The 21,889-nt window shown below is 43.8% G+C and overlaps 1 protein-coding gene across 4 annotated transcripts in view; it reads left to right on the top strand.

Moving 5' to 3' along the window:
- The window catches only part of LOC117428174 (multiple C2 and transmembrane domain-containing protein 2-like), a 44,015-nt gene extending 23,467 nt beyond the window's left edge, over positions 1 to 20,548 (top strand). For 2 of the 4 annotated variants that reach the window (XM_058995558.1, XM_058995557.1), the window contains exons 15-23: positions 42 to 143; positions 382 to 456; positions 931 to 1,050; positions 8,180 to 8,299; positions 8,617 to 8,658; positions 15,118 to 15,227; positions 15,784 to 15,893; positions 17,095 to 17,192; positions 19,145 to 20,548. In XM_058995558.1, the coding sequence (XP_058851541.1) occupies positions 42 to 143; positions 382 to 456; positions 931 to 1,050; positions 8,180 to 8,299; positions 8,617 to 8,658; positions 15,118 to 15,227; positions 15,784 to 15,893; positions 17,095 to 17,192; positions 19,145 to 19,234 (867 nt within the window). In that variant the 3' untranslated portion in view covers positions 19,235 to 20,548. The remainder of the gene's footprint in view (positions 1 to 41; positions 144 to 381; positions 457 to 930; positions 1,051 to 8,179; positions 8,300 to 8,616; positions 8,659 to 15,117; positions 15,228 to 15,783; positions 15,894 to 17,094; positions 17,193 to 19,144) is intronic. The other 2 variants (XM_058995559.1, XM_058995560.1) reach the window with 2 other exon arrangements.
- Positions 20,549 to 21,889: the final 1,341 nt, after the last annotated feature.

Here is a 21,889-nt window from a genome sequence, read left to right as displayed (position 1 = left end):
TGGTCCTGTTCATGTTCTGAACTCTCTTTACTTAATTCTAGATAAGGAACGGTCAGTCCAGTGCCTTCATGCTGAAGAATAGGGACTTGGGTGCACCAACGAAAGGCGTTATCTTTTTGGAGATGGAGGTCTTTTATAACCCGGTAAGTGGAAAAATTGATTCTGTGTTTCCCCTTGAAAAACACTGTGGTGCCATGCAAAGCAATGGGCCACAGTGGTACTTTCACTGAGATATAGTAGTACATGTGCAGTGGATCTGTTTGACTTTGAAATCTCCACACAAAGCCTTCGTTCTTGAGCCCTAGATTAGTGCGGTCAGGAGCCCTTGCTTTGCGTGAGTCTCTTAATTGGTTTGATGGTGTTCATAATTATGTTCCTCAGGTGAAAGCAGGCATCCGCACCTTCACACCGCAGGAGACCAGACTCATTGAGGATAGTCCCAAATTTTCCAAAAAGGTTTGTATTACTTCCCATTATTGGGTGGCTGTGAACCACAAGCCAGCCCTGTGTTCGGGAGAGGCTTGGGTCTAGGGTTGCTGTGATCTGGCTGCTCTTCATCTCTTCTGACCTTGCACAGGCAGCTTGTCAGTATGATCATACTGTGCAGCCTCACCACGTGTGTTTCATTTGCCCCAGGTCAGTAGTGACTGGAGGTCCAAGGGCTGTGTGTTGTGGTCTGTCCCAGCCGTGCTCCTTTTGGATATCTGTAAGCATCACAGAAGTCGCTGTTGAACGGTGAATTGAGGAAGGCGTTTGAACAAGAAGCAAATTCAAAACTGAGCTGGATATCCCTTAGTACACACTTCATTCGCACTGTCATGATGCAGGATGGTCATGTTGAACAAAGTACAGTAGCTCCAGTTGCTCGCAGATCCGCCAAACACCAGCCTAACCTTGACAATTCTTTCCCCTCCCCGTTTGTGTTCTCAGATATTAACGAGGAATGTTGATCGTGTTAGGAAAATCACTGTGGCCATATTGAATACGATCCGGTATATTAAAAGCTGCTTTCAGTGGGAATCTACACCAAGGAGTTTAATATCCTTCCTGGTAAGTGATTTAGGTTTCCCCCTGGTTAACTGTCACTGCAATCTTTATCTTTTTAAATGCAGTTCACATTGGGGGAGTCTGTAGCTGCTCCTGTCCCACCTCTCCATGCCAAAGGGAATTCAGAAAGTGTAGAATTGGCCACACATGCGACAACTTGTAAAAAAACCGAAAAAACGAAAAAAAAACCTTTTAAGTGTTGTTGTCTCAGAGTGCCTTTTCTTCTTCTTTTTTTTTTTTTTAAATAATCTCCCTGATCGCTGATCCTTTCAGAGCTCCCCTTGGTTGGCGTGCCTGCAATGTGCATTGGAGAATTGGGCCCAGACAGGCAGGCAAGCCAGCAGCCCCTCTATCACTGTGACCTGAGCACGCTCCCAGACATTGCCTATAATTATATCCACCGCAGGTGACGGAGACGGGAGAGATTTGGGTTTAATTTTAGCTACCTGATCCTGGGGGTTTGTGAAAAGAAGCGTGCGTTTGTGGTCTGTTAAAAATTTACCGAGGTGCATTGTTCAGTGTAATGAGATTTTTTTTTTTTTTTAACAATTACTGCTTCCTCTCCAGCTTCTGTCTTTTGATGTCTATGTGATGGAAGCATTACATAGTGTCTCTGATTTTTATAATTTTTTCATGGTGCAGTTTTATAACTCTGCAGCTTCAGCACTGTTTTAAATCACGTAGAAACCTAGGCTGGCCCTGGATTCCCAGGGGCCCCTTTTGCAAAGTCGTATATTGTCTGTCATTTTAAAAAGATAACAATTCAATTTTTTTTTGATCTGCATATTAGATTTTACAATGCTCTTTTAAAAAAAAAAAAAAAAAAAAGTGGGTTCTTATGTCATGTCAGCTGACTTTCAAATGCAGCTTTCTCTGTTAACTTTTTTGATTTGATTTCTGCAGGTGTACTTTATTAAACCTGTAGTGCATAGTCTTGTGATGGAATACCGATTTTGGTGTTAAACAGGTCCGGGTTCCAGCTGATGCTAATACCAGAGGCCTTGCATGTGTGTGGGAGCGCTCAGGGTTGATCAAGACTTCTTATCTGCATTGCACACTTTTAATCCTTCTTGTAGCTAACTCTTACTGGCTTTCAGCTCAATTCTGTAACGCTGTGGAGGTCTAACTTGTCTATTGTCTTTGGTTTTGTCGTTCCAGAAAGTCACGTCCATTTTTCTGGGGGGAAGCGTTGTTAACTTCAGCTCGCAGGGGGGGTGGTGGTGGTACTTTGTAACAGTCTGCTTGATTACAAATCCTGTATTGGAATATGATACAAGTGGGGTGTAAAATACAACCTTACACACTGTACAGCAATGAGCACATCTGGAAGCTTTAGGCCATTACAATCTAAGAACTTTCTTCTTTTTCGTGCTACCGAAATGGGAATAATCATCAGTACAGTGATCTTAAAAATCTGCAGTAGACTATCTCTCCAAACCTTGAGCCACATACTGTACACTGCTGTCACAAGCAACGCTAGTGCCTCAGCTCCAAGGCTAATCATTTGCAATGGTAAAGCAGCGTGCCACCCCGTGTGTTAATGAGGGGAGAGCTCTCCTATATTCCTGTCTTTAGGCAGTCGGAAGAAGGGAACTGTGTCAGACTGGCACATGGTCTCTCCTTGCTTCTCAGAAGTGTAGCTAATATAATTGGAGCCTTTCTCTCCGCTGTTTCTGTGGCCCAGTTCGTGTTCACTGTGCCAGGGCTGTTACACTGTTAAACAGGTATGAAGCCAAGTCCTCAAGGTTGGTTGGTTGTGGAGCCGGGTCCCTGTGCTTAGCTTGTTCATCCACCACTTCTGTGATTTGTAATGGAAGCATTGACATGCAGGGTCTGTTCATGGACACCATGCAGCATGGCCCATGAGCCTGGTTATCATGGACTAACCTGTGATGGTGGATAGGACAACACAACCACTGACCGGCTGTTCATTAGGTGTGGCTTCGGAGTGCAAACTGTTTAATCTCCGTGGATCAGTGGTAAAGAGGTTAAACGTAGAAGATAAATACAACAAGTCCTGCATTGCAAGGAAGAGCGTGTTAATAATTAACAGATACATTCACATGCCTTTCGGTATTAGATTGGGATTTTGTAACTGATGTGCCATTCATTGTCAACCATGGATCCAGATGTGAAAAAGGTACTGTGTAATTAAGAAGTGCAATTGAAATGGTTATGCAACCACCACTCCTTAACTAAAAACAAAAAAGGATTGAAGCACGTAAACTTTCTTTTCCCTCATTATAATATCTGAAAAAGTCAAAGTGCTGTACAGTTAAGATCTGACAACTGCATGTTATTCTGTACAGAAAAAAAGTGGGGTACTGTGACAGCTTAGAAGGAAGCTTAATAAACCTGTCCATTTGAATGTGTTTTTAATCCATCCTGAGCAAGCTGAATTTTATATACATGATCAGCATCCGCTCTGCAAATGGGTCAAATAAAGTTCTGTCCTGCACTAAACACAGCGGCCTGCAGGTGGAACCAAAGGATTATGAATTGTGTGGGTAGAAGCAGCTTCTCAATTCAGGATCGGAGCTGGACCAAGGCTCTGGATATACCAAGGGACCCCAGAGACGGGAGAGTTGTATCATTTTAGCAGAAGACGATCCAGATTCTGTTTTCGCTCATTAATGCTGACCTCTGCAAAGCACTGTAAACGAGATGGACTTCTGTTACTCTAGTACAACACAAACCAAACAAAAAATATGCAAGGTGGGATCTGCTTGTGTTTTATGGGTGTAGTTTTTGCATTAAGATGTGCTTAATAGATTGCTTGAGGGTGTCCTCTTTTGACCCAGTCCAATTAGTTTTTTCTTCTAACTCTACATGTGGAAGTGCTGGTGCCGCTGTTTGAGGAATGTTTCTTTATCTGCATTGGCTCGGGGTGCAGGGCTGGACTAGGCACATGTTCCCATACACAGCTCCTGGGTCAGTCAGGGTGGATGGAATTGAGTCTCCCTGATGGAACTCTGTGAACCCTGCCCCTCTGTGTGTGCAGAGCTGCAGTGACGGAGAGGGTCTGGTGTCTGATCATCGCCTGGGAGCTAACGCTCCCCACACGGATTAAACACCCTCGCGAGCGACACAAACGCTTCCTTGAAGAGTCCAGAGGTGACAGTCTGTGTGGCTGCTGTCCTCTGACAGCCACCAAGGGGCCCATCTGCCTTCCTTGAGTCGACTACATTAAGCAGCCTAACTAGTGACGAGGAGACAGTTTCTCCCTCAGCTATAGTATTTGTTCTCTTTTAAAAGATTGGAATTTCTCATGTATTGAATGTGGTTGTACTGTATCCTGTTTTTCTGCACCATCGCTACCCTACGCTGTACCCTGCCCTGCAAAGCAATCAGATATCGGCTTTACTTCGCCGTCACCCTTGAAAACATTCTTCACGCAGGCTTTAACCGTCCCAATTGTACGACAAATTCCATGTCTCATTGCTTCAAACCTCGTTCCTGCCAGTACAAAGCTGCCATCCCTGCCACTAGCCCCTAGCCAGACGTTAACTTCAAGCTCGGCTGGGGGAAAAAAAAAAAAAGGCAGACATGAGCATCGCAGCCACAGGGGCCTTTGATTCATTATTCATATCCTTCTTCTTTTTGTTTTTAATTGAGGAAGCATTACAGATTACACCAACCGTCCTTGATTTCACCTGGAAAAGTGTATCTGGATTCGAGCGACGATTATGCAAGATTTCTTCTTCTTCTCTCTCTCTGTCTCTCTCTGTCTGTATTTACATTTTTTGTTATCCCCCTCTGGTGAGCCTGGAGTCAGCCTTGTTAAACTTGCTTTGCTGTGTTTCCTTAATCTGCAGCAGTCAGGCTGGCACTTCCTCCACAGCTCCATTCCCAGGCACCCGGAAGGCATGATTTCTCGTTGCAGAAACCAGCTTTGAGTGAAACGCTTCTTTAAAAAAGCAATTTAAGAGCGAGGTGTTTTAGAATTTCACTTTCCTACACTTTTTTTTTTTGTATTTTTTATTAAGCCGGTGCTGTAGTAGTAGTTTGATGTGTTCTGTTTCCTTAAAGCCAAGCTGGTTTGATGTACTGGGGCAGCAGCATCCACACAGCCCTGGCATGTGCTTCAGGCCGTCACTAAAGAGAGGCTAGAGAGGAGTGCCACTAGGATTTGGTCTTTTTGTGAGAGTCGTGCATGGTATTACTGCGACTCGAGCATGGTATTACTGAGAGTCGTGCATGGTATTACTGAGAGTCTAGCATGGTATTACTGAGAGTCGTGCATGGTATTACTGAGAGTCGAGCATGGTATTACTGAGAGTCGTGCATGGTATTACTGAGACTCGAGCATGGTATTACTGAGACTCGAGCATGGTATTACTGAGACTCGAGCATGGTATTACTGAGACTCGAGCATGGTATTACTGAGACTCGAGCATGGTATTACTGAGAGTCGAGCATGGTATTACTGAGACTCGAGCATGGTATTACTGAGTTGTGCATGGTATTACTGGGATGGTAAGGGTCTACTCTTGTCTATGAGCTGTTACAGATAGGAGAGGCTTTTTTATCCTAAACACTGAGATTTTAAAAAGCATGATACATTTAATAATCTAAAGGAATTTTTCCAGATGCTGGTGCAAAGCATACATTTTGTAATATAGAGCTAAGTTTTAGCTCTCTCTCTCTATATATATATCTGTCTATCCACTTGAAATCTAGAATTGAGAAAATAATAGAATAAAAGAATTATCCAGCCCCCATTCTTGTTTCACAGATAAAATATTTCCGGGTCCACGAGGCACACTCGCGCAACATCTGATCTGTGTTTGGTGATCAAACATTGTGCAACACGCCTCTACACTTGGAAATTGTGTCAATGACCAGCTAATTAAAAAGGGGGATTATTTCCAGTATAAATTTACAACCGAGACACTGACAGGCTCCAAATCCCTTTTGTCTTTATTCACTATGCTTTCTGGCAATAAAACATGAACCATTTAGCAAGATATTAGTTACGTCTCTGTTCTGCAAACTACCAGCAAATGCAAGGCAGAGATGGGGCTCCCATGCTTGTGCACAGTAATGAAGGGTGTCCGACTTGTTTTGCAGAATTTAAGCCTGAAAGGAGAGACGCAATGGGCTTTCCAGATGTTCCCAGCTTCGTTTTTATTAGCATTGTAAAACCTGCTCACCTGACCCGCCACGCTGCATCACAGAACACAGGGCGATTCTGACAGGCTTGCTTTATAGTCTCATTTAAGCACACGAATTAAACACAACAAATGACATTCTTTTTTTTTTTTTAATTTAATGCCATTACCTCTTTCCCAAGCCATGCACAGTTATCTCAATTTGCATTAACGCTCCATTACGAATCCCTGTGACAGATGTACTTCCTCAGCTACCCGGGTGGAGATGAATATGGTCCTGGGTTAGAGTCTCAGAATGATGTAGATCAGGCAATTAGACCCTGCTAGTTAATATAGCTGCGTTTGCATTGGGGCACAGGGTTCAAATTCCCAGCTGGGTTTTAAGTCGGTCTAGGAGCATGTTTAAAATGAATACTCCGGGGAAGATGAGCTACCTGTCCAAAAGAGTTGTTAATTCCTCCGTGGTGAGAACAAGTGCCCTGCGGGAGCAGACAGTGTCTCCAGCTGGAATAGAAATGGCTGCCCCCTGCAATGTGCAAGGCTTGGGACGGTCTGCTCAGAATCTGCCACTTGCTTTTTGATTCGTTATTCTAGTGCAGTACAGTAGAATGGTGCTTTTCTCTTCAGCCTACACCACTGATAAAGAGTATATTCACAGGGTATCTGCTGCAGAAGCTTTTTATTGTATTGCGATTTCAGCTTTTATCTGCTCCACATTGGCCCATTTAATTGGGTTCCCCGCAATCATTATTTTAAGAGTCTGTTCAGAAGCATGTAATAGTTGATGATGTAATAGTTTGTAAGCATGCAATAAAGAGTGATACAGCACACACACACACACACACAACGGGATATTAACCAGGTAAGACAGAAAGTTTAAGGTTCTTCCTTGCAACCCAACTGTGACGACACCCAGTTTGTAACTCTGACTCTATTCAGTATGACGTTCCCGTCGAGGTGCAGTGAAAGGACCCGCTGATCTGTTTAGTCTAACTTGTTTTGTTTCAGATTACGACTGCTGATTGCTTTAAGCCAGAGTAAAAGCTGTGTTGCTTCCCCTGTGAAGGGCTGGTGCGGTTGGAATGTGTGCAGTGAGATCTTACAGCTCCTGACTGAAGCCATGTGTTGTAAAGGTGGAACCGGCTGAGAACAGCGGTTCTGTGAGCTAGCGGTCTAGCCGCTGAGGCCTGTGGGCTGTACTGGTTGAATCCACGTTCAGGGCTTAACTGACATCTTGTACCTAGTAAACCTGCAGCGCAGTGTGTTGCAGATGCAGTGTAGCTCTAGGTGCGAGTCCTCATCTGAGAGGTCTGATTGAGGTGTCAGCCTCCTGTATGACATTTCACTGTGCCAGGAAGTTGCCTCCATTTACGTATTTTTACACGTGGTTGACAACATTCAAAAGTATCAGGAAAATTCAAAAACCAGCTGAATGCCTGATGCTACCCTCTAACCTAAGTTTTTTTTTTTGTTTTAGTAAAATATTACACCATTCAGAAGCTTTTGTGAGGGTTATCATTTTATATAGTTGTTCCCTCGATATTTCGTGATGATGCGATAAGTCACGAATTGACAGTAAATTGTACAAATCCCATATTTTACTTTGTTAGGGCTCTTCACTAATTCACTGTTTTCACTGAGTCCGATAATGAAATAAATAAGAATACTGTAGGCAAGCCCGGAGTCAACTGGCGCTCGGCACTGAGTGAAGTGAGTGCCAGTATAGGGGAGCAGTGTGGAGTAGTGGTTAGGGCTCTGGACTCTGGACCGGAGGGTCATGGGTTCAAGCCCAGGTGGAGGTCGCTGCTGCTGTACCCTTGAGCAAGGCACTTCACCTAGATTGCTCCAGTATAAACCCAACTGTATAAATGGATAATTGTATGTAAAAATAATGTGATACCTTGTAACAATTGTAAGACGCCCTGGATAAGGATAAGGGCGTCTGCTAATAAATAATAATAATAACAGTATACTCAGTGCTGTGGGAGTGATGCCCGAGCCACCTCTTGCTCTTGTTTCAGTTGTTCCTGGTTGTCGTGTGGTATATGGAGCTGTACATGGTGCCTCTCTACCTGCTTCTCCTGCTCGCTTGGAACTACTTCCAGATGGCCTGTGGGAAGGGCAGCAGCACACAGGACCTGGTGAGTGCTGCACTCATGAAACCTTTAGCCAGGTTCCTCTTTCCTCTTCACTGGAGGTGAAATAACAATCTTTTTAAAGACGAGCAATGCCAGGTTTAAAACCTCCGCTAAAGAAATTACAGGAGGGTGTCGGCCTATTTTGTTACTCCAACGCTGTCTTCTGAAGCCCACAGTGTGAGCCCTCTTTGTATTTTATCTCCAGTGCTTTAGCAGTCACTGCCACTGCGTCTTTATTGCAACCTGTGGCTTCATTGATAGGCTCCTGTCTATCACTGCTGTAGTAGAATGAACCTTTTTCTTTCTTTTTTTTTAACCAGGAAAGTATGGGCCTGGGCGACGATGATGACGATGATGAAAAGGTAAATGTCTCCTAATTCTTGAGATTGTTTGTTTTAAACAGAGGAGTGTGTGCACTGCTCTACTGGACTGGAGTAACAGTGCCACTAGCATTAGTGTCATTAGTACTATTACAAAGTAGGCACTATTTAAATAGATGTGTAGTTACGTAATATTATAGAACCAGTTCACTGTTTCTAAATACATTGCAGTTGAATTTCTGACACTTAAAGCTACCTAACTTGGATCACAAAGAGTGCCATGAGTATTGAGCTGACACTGAATGGTAGAGGGCACACAGTTCACACAGAACACAATGCTTTCAAAATTCACAAGCATTCTGTAGACCTTTTTCCATTGATTTCATAGCTAGCAGTTTATTTTTTTGTAAGCCAAGTCCTTTAAAAAAAAAAGAGTGAAAAATGAATACTGCCCACTGTGTCCCATTTTCCTGAGTCCCAATTAGGGCTGCATTTAAAATCCTGTTCAAAATAATATCACTCCCTCCTAGCACTTTCTGATCTAATTCTGCTGGGTATTCTCCTCTGTTCACTACTGAAAACTCAGAAGTTATGTTAGCAGACATGATAAAATACTGCAGCGAAACTCTGAGAAGCAAACTTTTAACCACAGAAGTAATTTCTGCCTCCCTGTCATTTGGAGCCTAATAGTGAGTTCAGGTTCCACCAGCGCAGGCACTAATTGACGCATGCTTTTGCTGTTTCAGCTCACGGAAGCTGTTTGGAGTAGAGTAATGAAATGGCCTCTGTGAGGCACACGTTTCTAGATGAGACATTCTCCACTGAAATCCATGAGACATTCCTACCTTCTTGTGATTCCACATGAGCAGTCGGGGCTCTCCTGAAGGCTATTCAGCTGAAAAGTTTTTCAGATTTTTAATTAAAAAAAAGTTTTAAATATGTTTTAAATATATAGGGATTTGAGCCCTTGGGAGTAGCCCATGCTGTCGTAACGTAACCAGAAATGCATGGTTTATTGCAGGCCGTTTCTGGGCTTCAGGGAATCACTTTTCCACTGTGGCTCAAGTCTATATTCCACTGATCAGGGACTATAGATATCCATGGACAGGGAAATCTTTCCCTCTCTAATATAATAAAAAGTGTCACCATGTAGATTGTGCATGAAACTATTTCAAACTTACCCTAAGGGGCTACTAAAAATTGCAGGAACGTGTCTTTCTTAAAATTCATGCAACAGGGTGGGAATAGCGTTATATGTTTTAAAATATGTGTGGCTCTCTACAGGTCCCAATGTCAAAGTAAATTTAGCTTGCTGGGAAACGGCGCTGTCTCACTGTAATTGCATAGGGCCACATAGCAAAGCAGAGTGGTGCACACGCAAGCAGATTGCTTACCAGTTTCAAGGAGGACCTTGTCTTGGACTGCTTTAGTTGTGGGGAAACGGTTTCTCTTTAATAAAAATAATGCCCCACCAGGGAGCAAGGGAATGCAGTCTGAAATCAGGGCATCTTTGCATTGTGATCAGGCATGTCTGGAACGCTGTAATGTCCAGGAGGAGAAGGCTAGGCTGCTGGTGAGTTTGGGGTTTGGTCATTTGTGTTGTTGAGGTCTCTGTTTGGAGAAGTGCTGTGGCCAAAGCTTGATAAATACACATTCCATTGTCAGGAAATGCTAATTGTAAAAGTACCCTCCTGATGTCGTCGTTGAGTTTTAGTGAAACCTTCTAACCTACCGTTAACAAGGTGTATTATCAACATGGCCAGAGCTAGAACATAGGCCACACTGCTGCCCTATACTGGCACTCGCTTCACTCAGTGCTAAGGTCAGAGGGAGCAATCCCATTGGCTAATGAGTGTTCTAACCTGTGCTGGTAATGAATTGGATGGATTGACACTTCCTACCTCAATTTTATGTCTGATACGTGGACACCTTATTTTCTTACACTTTTTTGACACCTCTTAAGATACACTTGCACAGATGGGTTTGTTTGCTATCTTCCCACCAAGCAGAACAATGTAAATATCCTACTTCTCGGAGTGGTTAATTACAGTCCTCCCCTCTCCAGGGAATTCAGGCAGTTAGGTTCTACACCGCGTGTTGCTCTTCGATGTGATGTGGGGATGGAGGCTTACCCAATGACAGTGGAGACCACCTGGTGTGCAACACTTCAGGAGACTGAGTGTGGAGGTGTGGAGTTCTTCTTTTGATTACATTTGCTTTAATAGCCTAATATTTAATTGGATTTCCAATAATATCAATAATCTAGGCTTTTTAAAGAAATGCTTTACCATAAATTCAAGTTAAGGAAAACTTTTGAGGGATGAGGTGAATTTTTTAAAAAGTAAAAAAAAAAAAAAAAAAAATGTAATTTATTTTTCCATTTTCCCAAACCCTTAACATCCAGTTATAGTAAAAGCACAATATGTATTTGAATTTGAATGAACCCAGAGAAAGCAAGTTAAGAAAGCTCTGAAAGGTTTATGGGATACAGTTCCAGATTTTACTAAAGGAGATTAATGTTAAATGTTGTGCCTGAGTGCAAATTTGAGAAGAGATACATGTTTAAATAAAAAAAGAAAGAAAGCAAATGCCCTTCTGGTGCATGTAATACATAGCAGAGCCCCTTTCTGGGAACGCTAATCTGTCCACAGAGGGGGTCTGTTTACAAATGATGTGGTCAAAGCGACTTCCCTTTGGCTGAAGCTATCAATCTTGGGCTGACAGACAGTGCTTAATTGCAGCAAAAAAATCCCCCGATTTCTCTCATAAATGACTGTAAAAGATAAAAAGCACTCCAATTCCCGCTGGCCCCCGGCCGGCGTGGCTGAGTCCTTGGGAGTCTCTCCCTCCCCTCTCTGCTCGGCTTTTCTAAGGGAATCCAGACTGTCGGGGTCACGGCTGGATTCTCTCGGCTTTGAACTGTCAGCCTCTGTGTTGTTTCTCCTGTACAGCGCTGTACTCCCCCCTGCACCCTGCACGCCTTCACGAGCAGTCATTCCATTGTTAACCTCTCTGTCAGGTACCCACAGGCTGGAGCTGGTACCTCTGTCAGGTACCCACAGGCTGGAGCTGGTACCTCTGTCAGGTACCCACAGGCTGGAGCTGGTACCTCTGTCAGGTACCCACAGGCCGGAGCTGGTACCTCTGTCAGGTACCCACAGGCCGGAGCTGGTACCTCTGTCAGGTACTCGCAGGCTGGAGCTGGTACCTCTGTCAGGTACCCACAGGCCGGAGCTGGTACCTCTGTCAGGTACCCACAGGCTGGAGCTGGTACCTCTGTCAGGTACTCGCAGGCTGGAGCTGGTACCTCTGTCAGGTACTCGCAGGCTGGAGCTGGTACCTCTGTCAGGTACCCACAGGCTGGAGCTGGTACCTCTGTCAGGTACTCGCAGGCTGGAGCTGGTACCTCTGTCAGGTACCCACAGGCTGGAGCTGGTACCTCTGTCAGGTACCCACAGGCTGGAGCTGGTACCTCTGTCAGGTACCCACAGGCTGGAGCTGGTACCTCTGTCAGGTACTCGCAGGCTGGAGCTGGTACCTCTGTCAGGTACCCACAGGCTGGAGCTGCTAACCCTGTTACAAACTGTATTGAGGCTAGTACTAAAGCTTGAACTGGTCTGCAGTGCAGTTGCAATGACAAAGACGTTTATTGCTGCAAATGTTTCATATCTACCTGATCTCTTGACTATCTGCTTGGATGCTTAGTCAGACAGGTGTGATGTCAGTACTATGGTACTTGTTTCTGAATTGGCAAAACTAAATGCAGTGTATTCCTTCTGTTGACGGACTGTAAATGCAATAGTGCATATGTTCTGTCATACGATGTAAGATACATTACACCAGATGTAACTTGAATCTGTTTATCGGCACATCTGTCTGCATTGAAATGGATAAGAGATAAGCATTTATATGAAGTTTGCATATGTCTGTATCACCGTCTGTAGATGTCGGTAAATTGCTACATGGTATTCTTTATCTAAATGAATGCGGAATCACAAAGGGTTTTCTGATGAGTAGTTCTCTGTACTGTCTGAGATCCTTGGAATCTCTCACTCACGCTGTTTTTTTATTTAATTTTTCAGAGGTAATGAAACATTTTTCATGGAACTCCAAAAAAAAGAATCGCACGAAAAGATTATGATCATCAAATGAGCACTGAAAGATTTGCAGGAGTCGCTAAAAGATGGAGGGCTTCAAAGGCAGTTTGGGAGATAAATTGAAATAATCCTGACAGCTCACTGATTCAGATGCTGAGCATACTTATGCCTGTGTTCTTTGGTCTTTATTAAGATGAAAGCTCCGGGATGTCGTTTTTCATCTCAGACTGTGAAGCCGGCTCTGACATGGGTTACCTTTTGTGTGTATTTGTCACAGCCAAACTCATGTCCTTGTTTTAGTTCTTTTTTTTCCTTATGTGGGGGACTTAACCAAGAGTTTGTAACTTTCTTTCATTTCTCCAAATGGCTCGGATCCCTGGGCGATCCCTGCGTGTGTTTATTGTGCATGCTGTCAAGGTCTAATATCGCTTCAGCAGTGTAGAATCCAATACACTTTAGTTGGGTTTTTGCTGAAATTAAAGGTGCCAGTAAATGGGAAAGAGAGACAAGGAGGCCTCACTCAAATACGCCGTCCTCATCTAGCTAATTCAAGGGCACTTCTAGCACCTAACTTGTGTGACCAGTGGAGCAGGGTTATACTGTCAAGCAATCGGCTTGTCAGTGTCCTAGCCCTGATTGACTGGTTGTCCTCCAATCACACAGCCTGCCACACGCATCATGTGTTAACATGCACTACACATTGTGGGTCATGCAATTATTCTATCATTCAATGGTAGTTGGTTCTTTGGAGATCTTTTCATTTATTTAACAGTATGTGAGTGAGATTTTCAATGCAAAATGGATTGCCCGTGCGTGCATGATACATGCATTTACTTTGTAACTATCATTTATCTGAAATAATGAGCCATGCCAGCAATATAAGCCCATTTGAGAAGTACTGGTGTGCAGCTTGAACTTTGAGTGGTAACATCGTGAACAGTTTTATGGTTTACATACAAGGATCATCTGGATGGGAAATCAAAGGGAAAGTATTTTGAGACGGGGACTTTCCCTGCTCTGCCTCTCTGTCTTGTTTAGTCCAGCTGCTTCAGGGCTGGCGTGAAGGCTCTCAGACTCGATCCTTTCTGGCTGAGCTCCTGTGTTTCTCCCCGGTTCCCAGGGGCTTCCTGATAAAGAAGTCTGTCTGGAGGCTGTCACACCGAGCTGTTTTCAGCAGAAACATGTACACATCCTCAAGCCTCTAATGACAAAGAACATCAGATGGCTAGTCATTCCTTACATCTTTTTGATGTGAGAATTCTCATCCCTGTTTAATTTTCATATCTTGGGTTCCCACTGTCCCACTGGAAAGCCTTAGTCATGAGCCTCGGAAGTGTTTACACTGACGCAGTGGCTGGAGCCTGAGGACACTCACGCCAGCCAAGAGACAATTTGATCCTTTTGAACAGTGTTGGGGTGTAGCGGTCAACATGTCTACACACACACACACACATACACGTCTCATGGGAATTGCTTTTACTTTGCTTTACACATGCTACACAATCATATTGTAATCCATATGGTAATGTGGAACAATAAATAATCCCAAATTCACTTGGCAGACAAAAATAAAAAGTTAGGGCTGTTGAAAAAGTTAGGGCTGTGTTCATTGTGATCCAGTTATTTAGGAAGGTATTGGAACTACAACGTCTCTTACTTGTTATTAAAATGAATCTGGTAGAAGCTGCACCTCCCCAAGCGTTTCACTTTGTTTATAAAACAGCTGTGTTGTGGTTGCCAGGCTGTGTTGTGGTTGCCAGGCTGTGTTGTGGTTGCCAGGCTGTGTTGTGGTTGCTAGGCTGTGTTGTGGTTGCTAGGCTGTGTTGTGGTTGCCAGGCTGTGTTGTGGTTGCCAGGCTGTGTTGTGGTTGCCAGGCTGTGTTGTGGTTGCTACGCTGTGTTTTGGTTGCCAGGCTGTGTTTTGGTTGCCAGGCTGTGTTGTGGTTGCTAGGCTGTGTTTTGGTTGCTACGCTGTGTTGTGGTTGTTAGGCTGTGTTGTCTCCACACTGCCAGGCTCGTTCAGGAATGTGTGAAGACTCTCAAAGAGGTAGCCCAGGTCGTTGAATGGGATTAGACTCGGAGCTGCAAGAGCAGGCATGTCCTGGCACTACCTGTGGATTGAGAAGGCTCTCTGTTCACGTTGCTCTCCAGCAGCTTTAACCCTAATGCACAGAGTGGCAGTCTGGCGATATGATTGGTGTGCATATTTCCTATTGTTTCTTTATTGAAGTTGCAGCTACTGTTACACTGTGTATTTTAGCTTAAAAACCACCTGGCTTCATCGTTCCATTGTTCGGTAATGTACATCCAAGCCACCTGCACCTCCAAGGCAAAGCAGCCTATTGAAACTAAGGGACAATGCACATGGATAGCTTTTAATGTGTGTGTTTTATTTCTGTTTTCAGGAATCTGAGAGAAAAGGATTAATAGAAAAAATTCACATGGTTCAGGATATTGTGATAACAGTTCAGAATAACCTGGAAGAAATTGCTTGCTTCGGAGAAAGAATTAAAAAGTAAGTAGCGCATGCTGCGGCTGTGCTTAATTACTCAAGGAGGGGCTGGGCAGGTGAGACCCAGATTCAGTGCTCTGTGTTCTAGGTTTATGACTTTTCACCAACACATTATCAAGATGAGTGACAGGAGTCCAGCCAGTTTGATTATTAACAAGGTTTGCTCCCTATTTAAAACATCTAGCACATACAGACTTTCATTTCAACTTCAATCAACAGTTATTAATAAAAGGAGGCAGTGTGGGCCAGTGGTTAACGTCCAGGGCTTATAAACAGAAGGTCACCGGTTCAAATCCCATCTCTGCCACTGACTGACTCACTGTGTGACCCTGAGCAAGTCACTTCACCTCCTTGTGCTCTATCCTGCGGATGAGATGTTAAATCAATGTCCTATTGTAAGTGACTCTGCATACTCTGTAAAGGACAATGACCGTGGAACTGGACCTAATCCAAATGCTCGATTCGGTTCCCATGTACTGTCCACTACCCGTGCCCTCCAGTTGACTCCTGTCACTGTGTTGATAAATACACACTGAATAACTGTCTATTTCCTTTGCAGCACTTTCAACTGGACCGTCCCGTTCCTGTCCAGTCTTGCTTGCCTGGTTCTTGTTGTTGCCATGGTTTTACTGTATTTCATCCCTCTGCGGTACATTGTTTTGTTGTGGGGTAAGTGCACTGCTTTCTTTTGCTTTGGGAGGGGAGGCCAGGCTTGGTAGACACATTCTAGTCTGCTGTTTTGGAACATTGCAGTTCAGGAGCATCTTAGGTTCTACAATTCCATTCATGGTTCTACAATTCCATTCAGGGTTCTACAATGCAGCTCCTAGGAACTGTGCTGAGGCTGTGTCCTGTGCAGAGCAGAATCAATAACCCCATCAATAGGCAAATAATATCAAACAAACCGAGCAAACCCCTTCCTGTATTTCCAGTTAACTCTCACCTCAGGACAGAGCTTTCAAGCTGCACAGCCAGCCCTGTGGGCATTGAAAACATAACAATAGAAAACAAAGTACGAGGGGGGAAAACCAGCAGATTATTTCTGCCCAGTGTCAAAAACACTTGCATAATTGGTTATCAGAATAATACTGTTTCTTTGAGAAAATAAAGAAATAATAATAAAATTTTATAATAATAATAATAATAATAATAATAATAATAATAATAATAATAATAAAGGGCAAAATTCAATTTTGTTGCTCGGTCAAGAAGTGTCTGGGGAGTGAGTGCACATCTGCTTTCTCAGAAACGTTGCCTGAGCTGTGTGAAACTGTGCAGGACTCAACATGCCTTCGGACAAATGGAGCGAGAGCCTGTCCCGCCGGGCTGTTAGACTTCACAGTGAAAGTGCTGGGCTGCGTTCGGGATGGGAAGCTGAGCCCCCCTTGTTTTAACAGCTCAGACACAGACCTCCCGATTGCATGAAGATACATCCGAGGAGCTTCTCTTCTGTTGTTGCTTTGCTTAGCGCTGTCATTCTAACCGTTTGAGTGAAGACTACAGCGAATCTCAGTAATCTCAGAGTAATGGACCAGTTTAGTTTGCCTGTCTGGTATTAGTTTGCCTGTCTGCTTATTCACTGTCACACTGTTTATCTTAGCAACAGCAGGCCAGATGTTTTTTTTCCCTTTTGTTCTGGCACAGTAAGTACAGCAGAGACAGATACTAACTAGCGGTATGATAATCAGTGGGCAGATGTGTCGCTGTTTTAGCCAGGTTTTCTATTTCAAATACTTCAGTTGTATTCTGGCGCTCTGGTTTGCTGTGAATGTGTCAGGAGAGAGCTTGTGAACTTTAACCCTTGTAATGTGTATCACTGTATACAGCCTTCTTGGGGGATTTTTCTAATGAACCCCTTTTTATTTTAAAGGAATAAATAAATTTACCAAGAAGTTACGGAATCACTACACCATCGACAATAACGAAATCCTAGATTTCCTCTCCAGGGTGCCTTCGGATATACAGAAGGTAAGTGTCTGATTGAGACGGAGAGGAGCTTGTCAGGATCTGGTCACACTTTGAAAACTGATTGGCCTGTGTCTCCCTTCCAGCTACTTGAGCTGCGTTTTATTTTTTAATACTTTAGCAGCACCTTTTAAGATTAACAAAAACACATCAATCAAAACAAATCCTAAAGCAGTTTGATGTAACTTTTTTTCTGAAAAGGAGTACCAAAAGAACAAGCAGGGACACACTTTATACAGTACATTGCATTCAGACAGACTCTTTTTTGCAAGTATTTTAATTCAGTATACCTGAAAGATGACACCACTGGCTACTACCAGTGCACCCTAATCCCAGCCTACTCTACAGTAGTGGCCACCCAAATACTCAGTCCTGAGCAGAGGCTCCCAGTTGAGACAAGCAGTGGAGTAACATGGTCAATCAGAGCTTCCAAACCAATGCATTATCCCTCTGAAGCAAGGTGAACCACAACTAAGGTCTAATGTGGCACCCCTCATCATTGGGCAAATTGAATCTCGTCATTAGAAAGCAACATGAAGCCGACGTCTCTCTGGCTGATCCTTCCTAGACTCTATCAGCTGAACCCACATACAGGGCGCTGTCACATCGGGTTGGAAAAGTCAGTACATGAACTTGTGAGCTACAGCAATCCCGCTGTGATCCATATGCAAGTGTGTCTTAGCGATGGCTGATGTGTCATTTGCAGTTACATCACATGCCACGAGAATACTGCCAATACAGAAAATCTTTCCTTTGTAATTATCAAGAGCTCTCAGCGCATTTTGTCTGTTTTCTCTGTGTGAATGCTGTGCGAAGGGCAGGAAGTGGCTTGCTATCAATGAGGTGCTCCTTCAGCTCCAAGCAGAAAGAATACAGGCTGTGTCACAAACAGTCTGGTCTCGAAATAAAGTCTAACCCTCTGCCCTTGCTTCAATGCCCCTTGACGTAGACTGGTAGCACTCCTTGCCAAGCTTCCATTGCCGTTCTCTAAGGAACTCGCTGTACTTCTTTCAGCTGAGTGGGGCTGTCTGCTACTGGTATACAGGAGTGTGTGTATTTGTATGCATATCACTAAGTTTCCTGTATACCAAATAAAACAAGGAAACTGGCGGAGTTCTGTCTGCCTGAAGTACTGAGGTAGACATCAGACTGGTTGGGTTTTTGAGCCAGTGCGTTTCCTCTTTGTATTTAAAGTGACTCATACTCTTGAAGGATTCATTCTTAGTTTCTACTTACTAAAAAAGAAACTTCTGGCAATCAATCCTTCCTCTGCCCCCTACCTTGGGTCTGTGCTAACTGTTATACAAATAAACAAACAAACAACCCTCAGAACATGTGTTGATCACACATATCTGCTTCAGACATTGCTTTCTATAGTGTGAGCTTGGACACACCCAAGGGTCAAGGAGCAAGTGCAGGGTTCACTGTTCCACGTCAGTTTTTCAATGCTAAAAAAATAAGTTGATCATGAAACAGTAGATGGCAGAGGGGAGTCGCTGAGAGTAGGTGGGAGGGGAACTCCATATATAGCGTGGACACCTGGGGTCTTAATGCCAAACGACATTATACTAAAGAAACAAAGACTTTGCAAGCAGGGGTTCTGTCATGGCTCTGATTTAGGGTATGCAATGGTTTGTGTAAAACCACTTCACATGGAATTAGTAATGAGTGATTAAACTTGTTCTAAACTGCCTGCCAGCCTGTTTCTTTAACTGCTGAAATCTGCTTTTAATATTTTAGTTTTGCTGGGGAGGCGGGAGGAGAAACAGGGACCCTGGACTTCTCAAATCCTTCCTCTCAGTGATTAATCCCCTCTGCTCCTGTGTTAAGAAAATGATTCATTACTTCTGAACCCTCCTCTGCTTTCCTGCGCCGCGGCTCCTTGGGGAGCCATTAGCTCGCTCCAGCGAGCTCCCATTTCCTGCCTCCAACGGAATGGCTGTTTGTTTTTACAGGTGCAGCACGCCGAATTAAAACCCCCATCCACCAGCCACAGCCCGCTTCGGAAGAAAAGGTGCGTAGATGGAAGGTTGGGCTATCCTTGAAATGCCAGAACACTCACCTAGTGAAGCTGCAGCTCCCGCCTCTAGCCCTCCTGCTGCTGCCTGCTGTCTCACCACTCGCACTAATTCTGCTCTCGTCACCTCTGTGGCACGATCCTGCTGAGTGGCCTGGGGTGCTTGAAACGCTTTCAGTATCTAATAATGTAATATACTGAGCAGTGCGGCATGAAATAATAATACTGCCCTATTGGAGAGCGTGGTTGACTTTGGGATTCGAGCCATCTGTCTGTCTGTCTGTCTGTCTGTCCATGTGCACACTGCAGACATATCCCTGGATGAAATAAAGTTTGAAATTTCATACCGTGGAATGCCCAGCGCACCAGCTAATCCGTCTGGCTGTCTGCTTGACCACAGAGCAGGATACCTGTCTCCTCTCATTTACTGTTGCAATATGTCTAGCTATTAACTAGGCTCTCTGAAAAAAAGATGCTGCTGCTGCTTTAAATGACTAGGCACTTCTTTTTATCCTAAGTGTGCTGTATGTACACACTCATCACAAATGTAAACACTTCCATGCACCTTCGCTGTCTAAAATGATGCTTGTGTTCTTCAAAGCTGCTATCCATTACTTGTCTACCTTTGTCCAAACAAAATGAAGAATGTGTGTGTATATAAAATAAAAGTAGTTCTTAAGTTTTTGTATTTGCTGGGAGCATGTTACATGATGTTTTAAGTTGGGATTCGGTGTAGTGCACGTGTTTAGAAAGTAGCTTCTATGTTTGTGTTTCTTTCCATGTTGCTTGTGGCAAATAAACTCATCTCTGTACTCCTCTCTACTGCTGTAACACTGATTGTATTTTTTATTCTGTCAACATTATTATTATTATTATTATTATTATACTTTTTTTTTTTTTTTATCAAACACTGGCAGTTGCCTTTCAGTTTCTGATATGGGATTTTGTTTTCCTCTTCAATAGGTAGTATGAAGAATTGTGTGAATGTGTGGAGATCTGCTATTGAAATGTCTGAATCAGCAAGCCTATTTCATTGTGTTTCGTCTTCTGTCATTTTCTTCTCTATAATGGTGGGCTCTATGTTTGTAATGCTGAAGAGTGTTATTATGCACACGAGTTCCAGTCCATTGTAAAGAGCATTCCGGTGCATACTACTTTGAGAATATGTATTTCTCCAGGGCTGTAAATGTATTTAAAATCCTGTATTGTTGTTTTTTTTTTTTAGTTTTTTTTTTAACAAAGCTGTATATCTAAATTCATGTTTATATAAATATGCCTTTATTTTATTGTAAATAAGATTAGAAATAAATAATAAAAGAAATGGGAATTGATTTAAACATTTGTTTTTAGTCTGCTCCAGTTTGTATTACTATTTTAGATCCACATAAAGAACGGCTCATCTGTCTTTGAGCAGCAACACTATGTGACCTTTCAACTCTGCAAGCCCCTCCTACTCCACATTCCTATAGACAGCGAGTAGGAGGAGCTGGCCGAGCTCACGATGTGAACGCGTGAGGAAGTCTCAGTCCTGTAGACAGCGAGGAGGAGGAGGAGCTGGCTGAGCTCACGATGTGAACGTGTGAGGGAGTCTCAGTCCTGTAGACAGCGAGGAGGAGGAGCTGGCCGAGCTCACGATGTAAATGCGTGAGGGAGTCTCAGTCCTGTAGACAGCGAGGAGGAGGAGCTGGCCGAGCTCACGATGTGAACGCGTGAGGGAGTCTCGATCCTGTAGACAGCAAGGAGGAGGAGGAGCTGGCCGAGCTCACGATGTGAACGCGTGAGGGAGTCTCGGTCCTGTAGTCAGCGAGGAGGAGCTGGCCGAGCTCATGATGTGAACGCGTGAGGAAGTCTCGGTCCTGTAGACAGCTAGGAGGAGGAGCTGGCTGAGCTCACGATGTGAACGCGTGAGGGAGTCTCGGCCCTGTAGACAGCTAGGAGGAGGAGCTGGCTGAGCTCACGATGTGAACGCGTGAGGAAGTCTCAGTCCCAGCACTTTGGATTCTCTAGTCAAGCTAAAAGGCAGATTTAGAGAAACGTGAGAAGAGCTCAATATTGGAGCAACAGAACCCAGAAGCACTGGAACGACTGCAAACATGGTCAAATAGTCAGGGAAATGCAACATAGAAATACATAGATAAAAACCACATCTGAGGCTCTGTGCTCTCAATGCAACAACACTAACTAACACACACACACACACACACACGATGCATACATTCCCTCTTTACTTTAAAGGATCTCCGCTATAGAGATAGCTCTGCCACCACTATACCTTGTTTTCTGAATAGATCAAAGGCGCGTTGTGAGCAGCCCGTTTCTATGGCTCTGCTTTGTAGTCTGGCTCACAATGGCAGCCTCCCAATGAGCGCACAGAGGGCTCTCAATTCTTAGTACTTGGCACTTTCAATTTCCATTAAAATCTCCAATGCTTAATGGCTCTGTAAAAGGAGGTTCATTCTCAACACCAGAGGTTTTTAATTAACGCAATAATGTACCGACCTCTGGGGCACGAGTGGTCATAACATCTTATTTATCCACACACTTAAACACTGAAATCACACGGGTTATATATATGTACATGCAGTCTACTGAAGAAGGGATTAGTGGCTGGTGTGCTATTTAAAATACAGCGGTTATTATTTACTGGGGAATGAGAACCAAATGCAATATATGCAAGATAAGT

This window comes from Acipenser ruthenus, chromosome 21 (genome assembly GCF_902713425.1).
Source record: "Acipenser ruthenus chromosome 21, fAciRut3.2 maternal haplotype, whole genome shotgun sequence".
Classification (NCBI taxonomy): Eukaryota; Metazoa; Chordata; class Actinopteri; order Acipenseriformes; family Acipenseridae; genus Acipenser; species Acipenser ruthenus.
The sequence above is the reverse complement of the archived record's forward strand: the minus strand, read 5'-3'. Positions and strand labels throughout refer to the sequence as shown.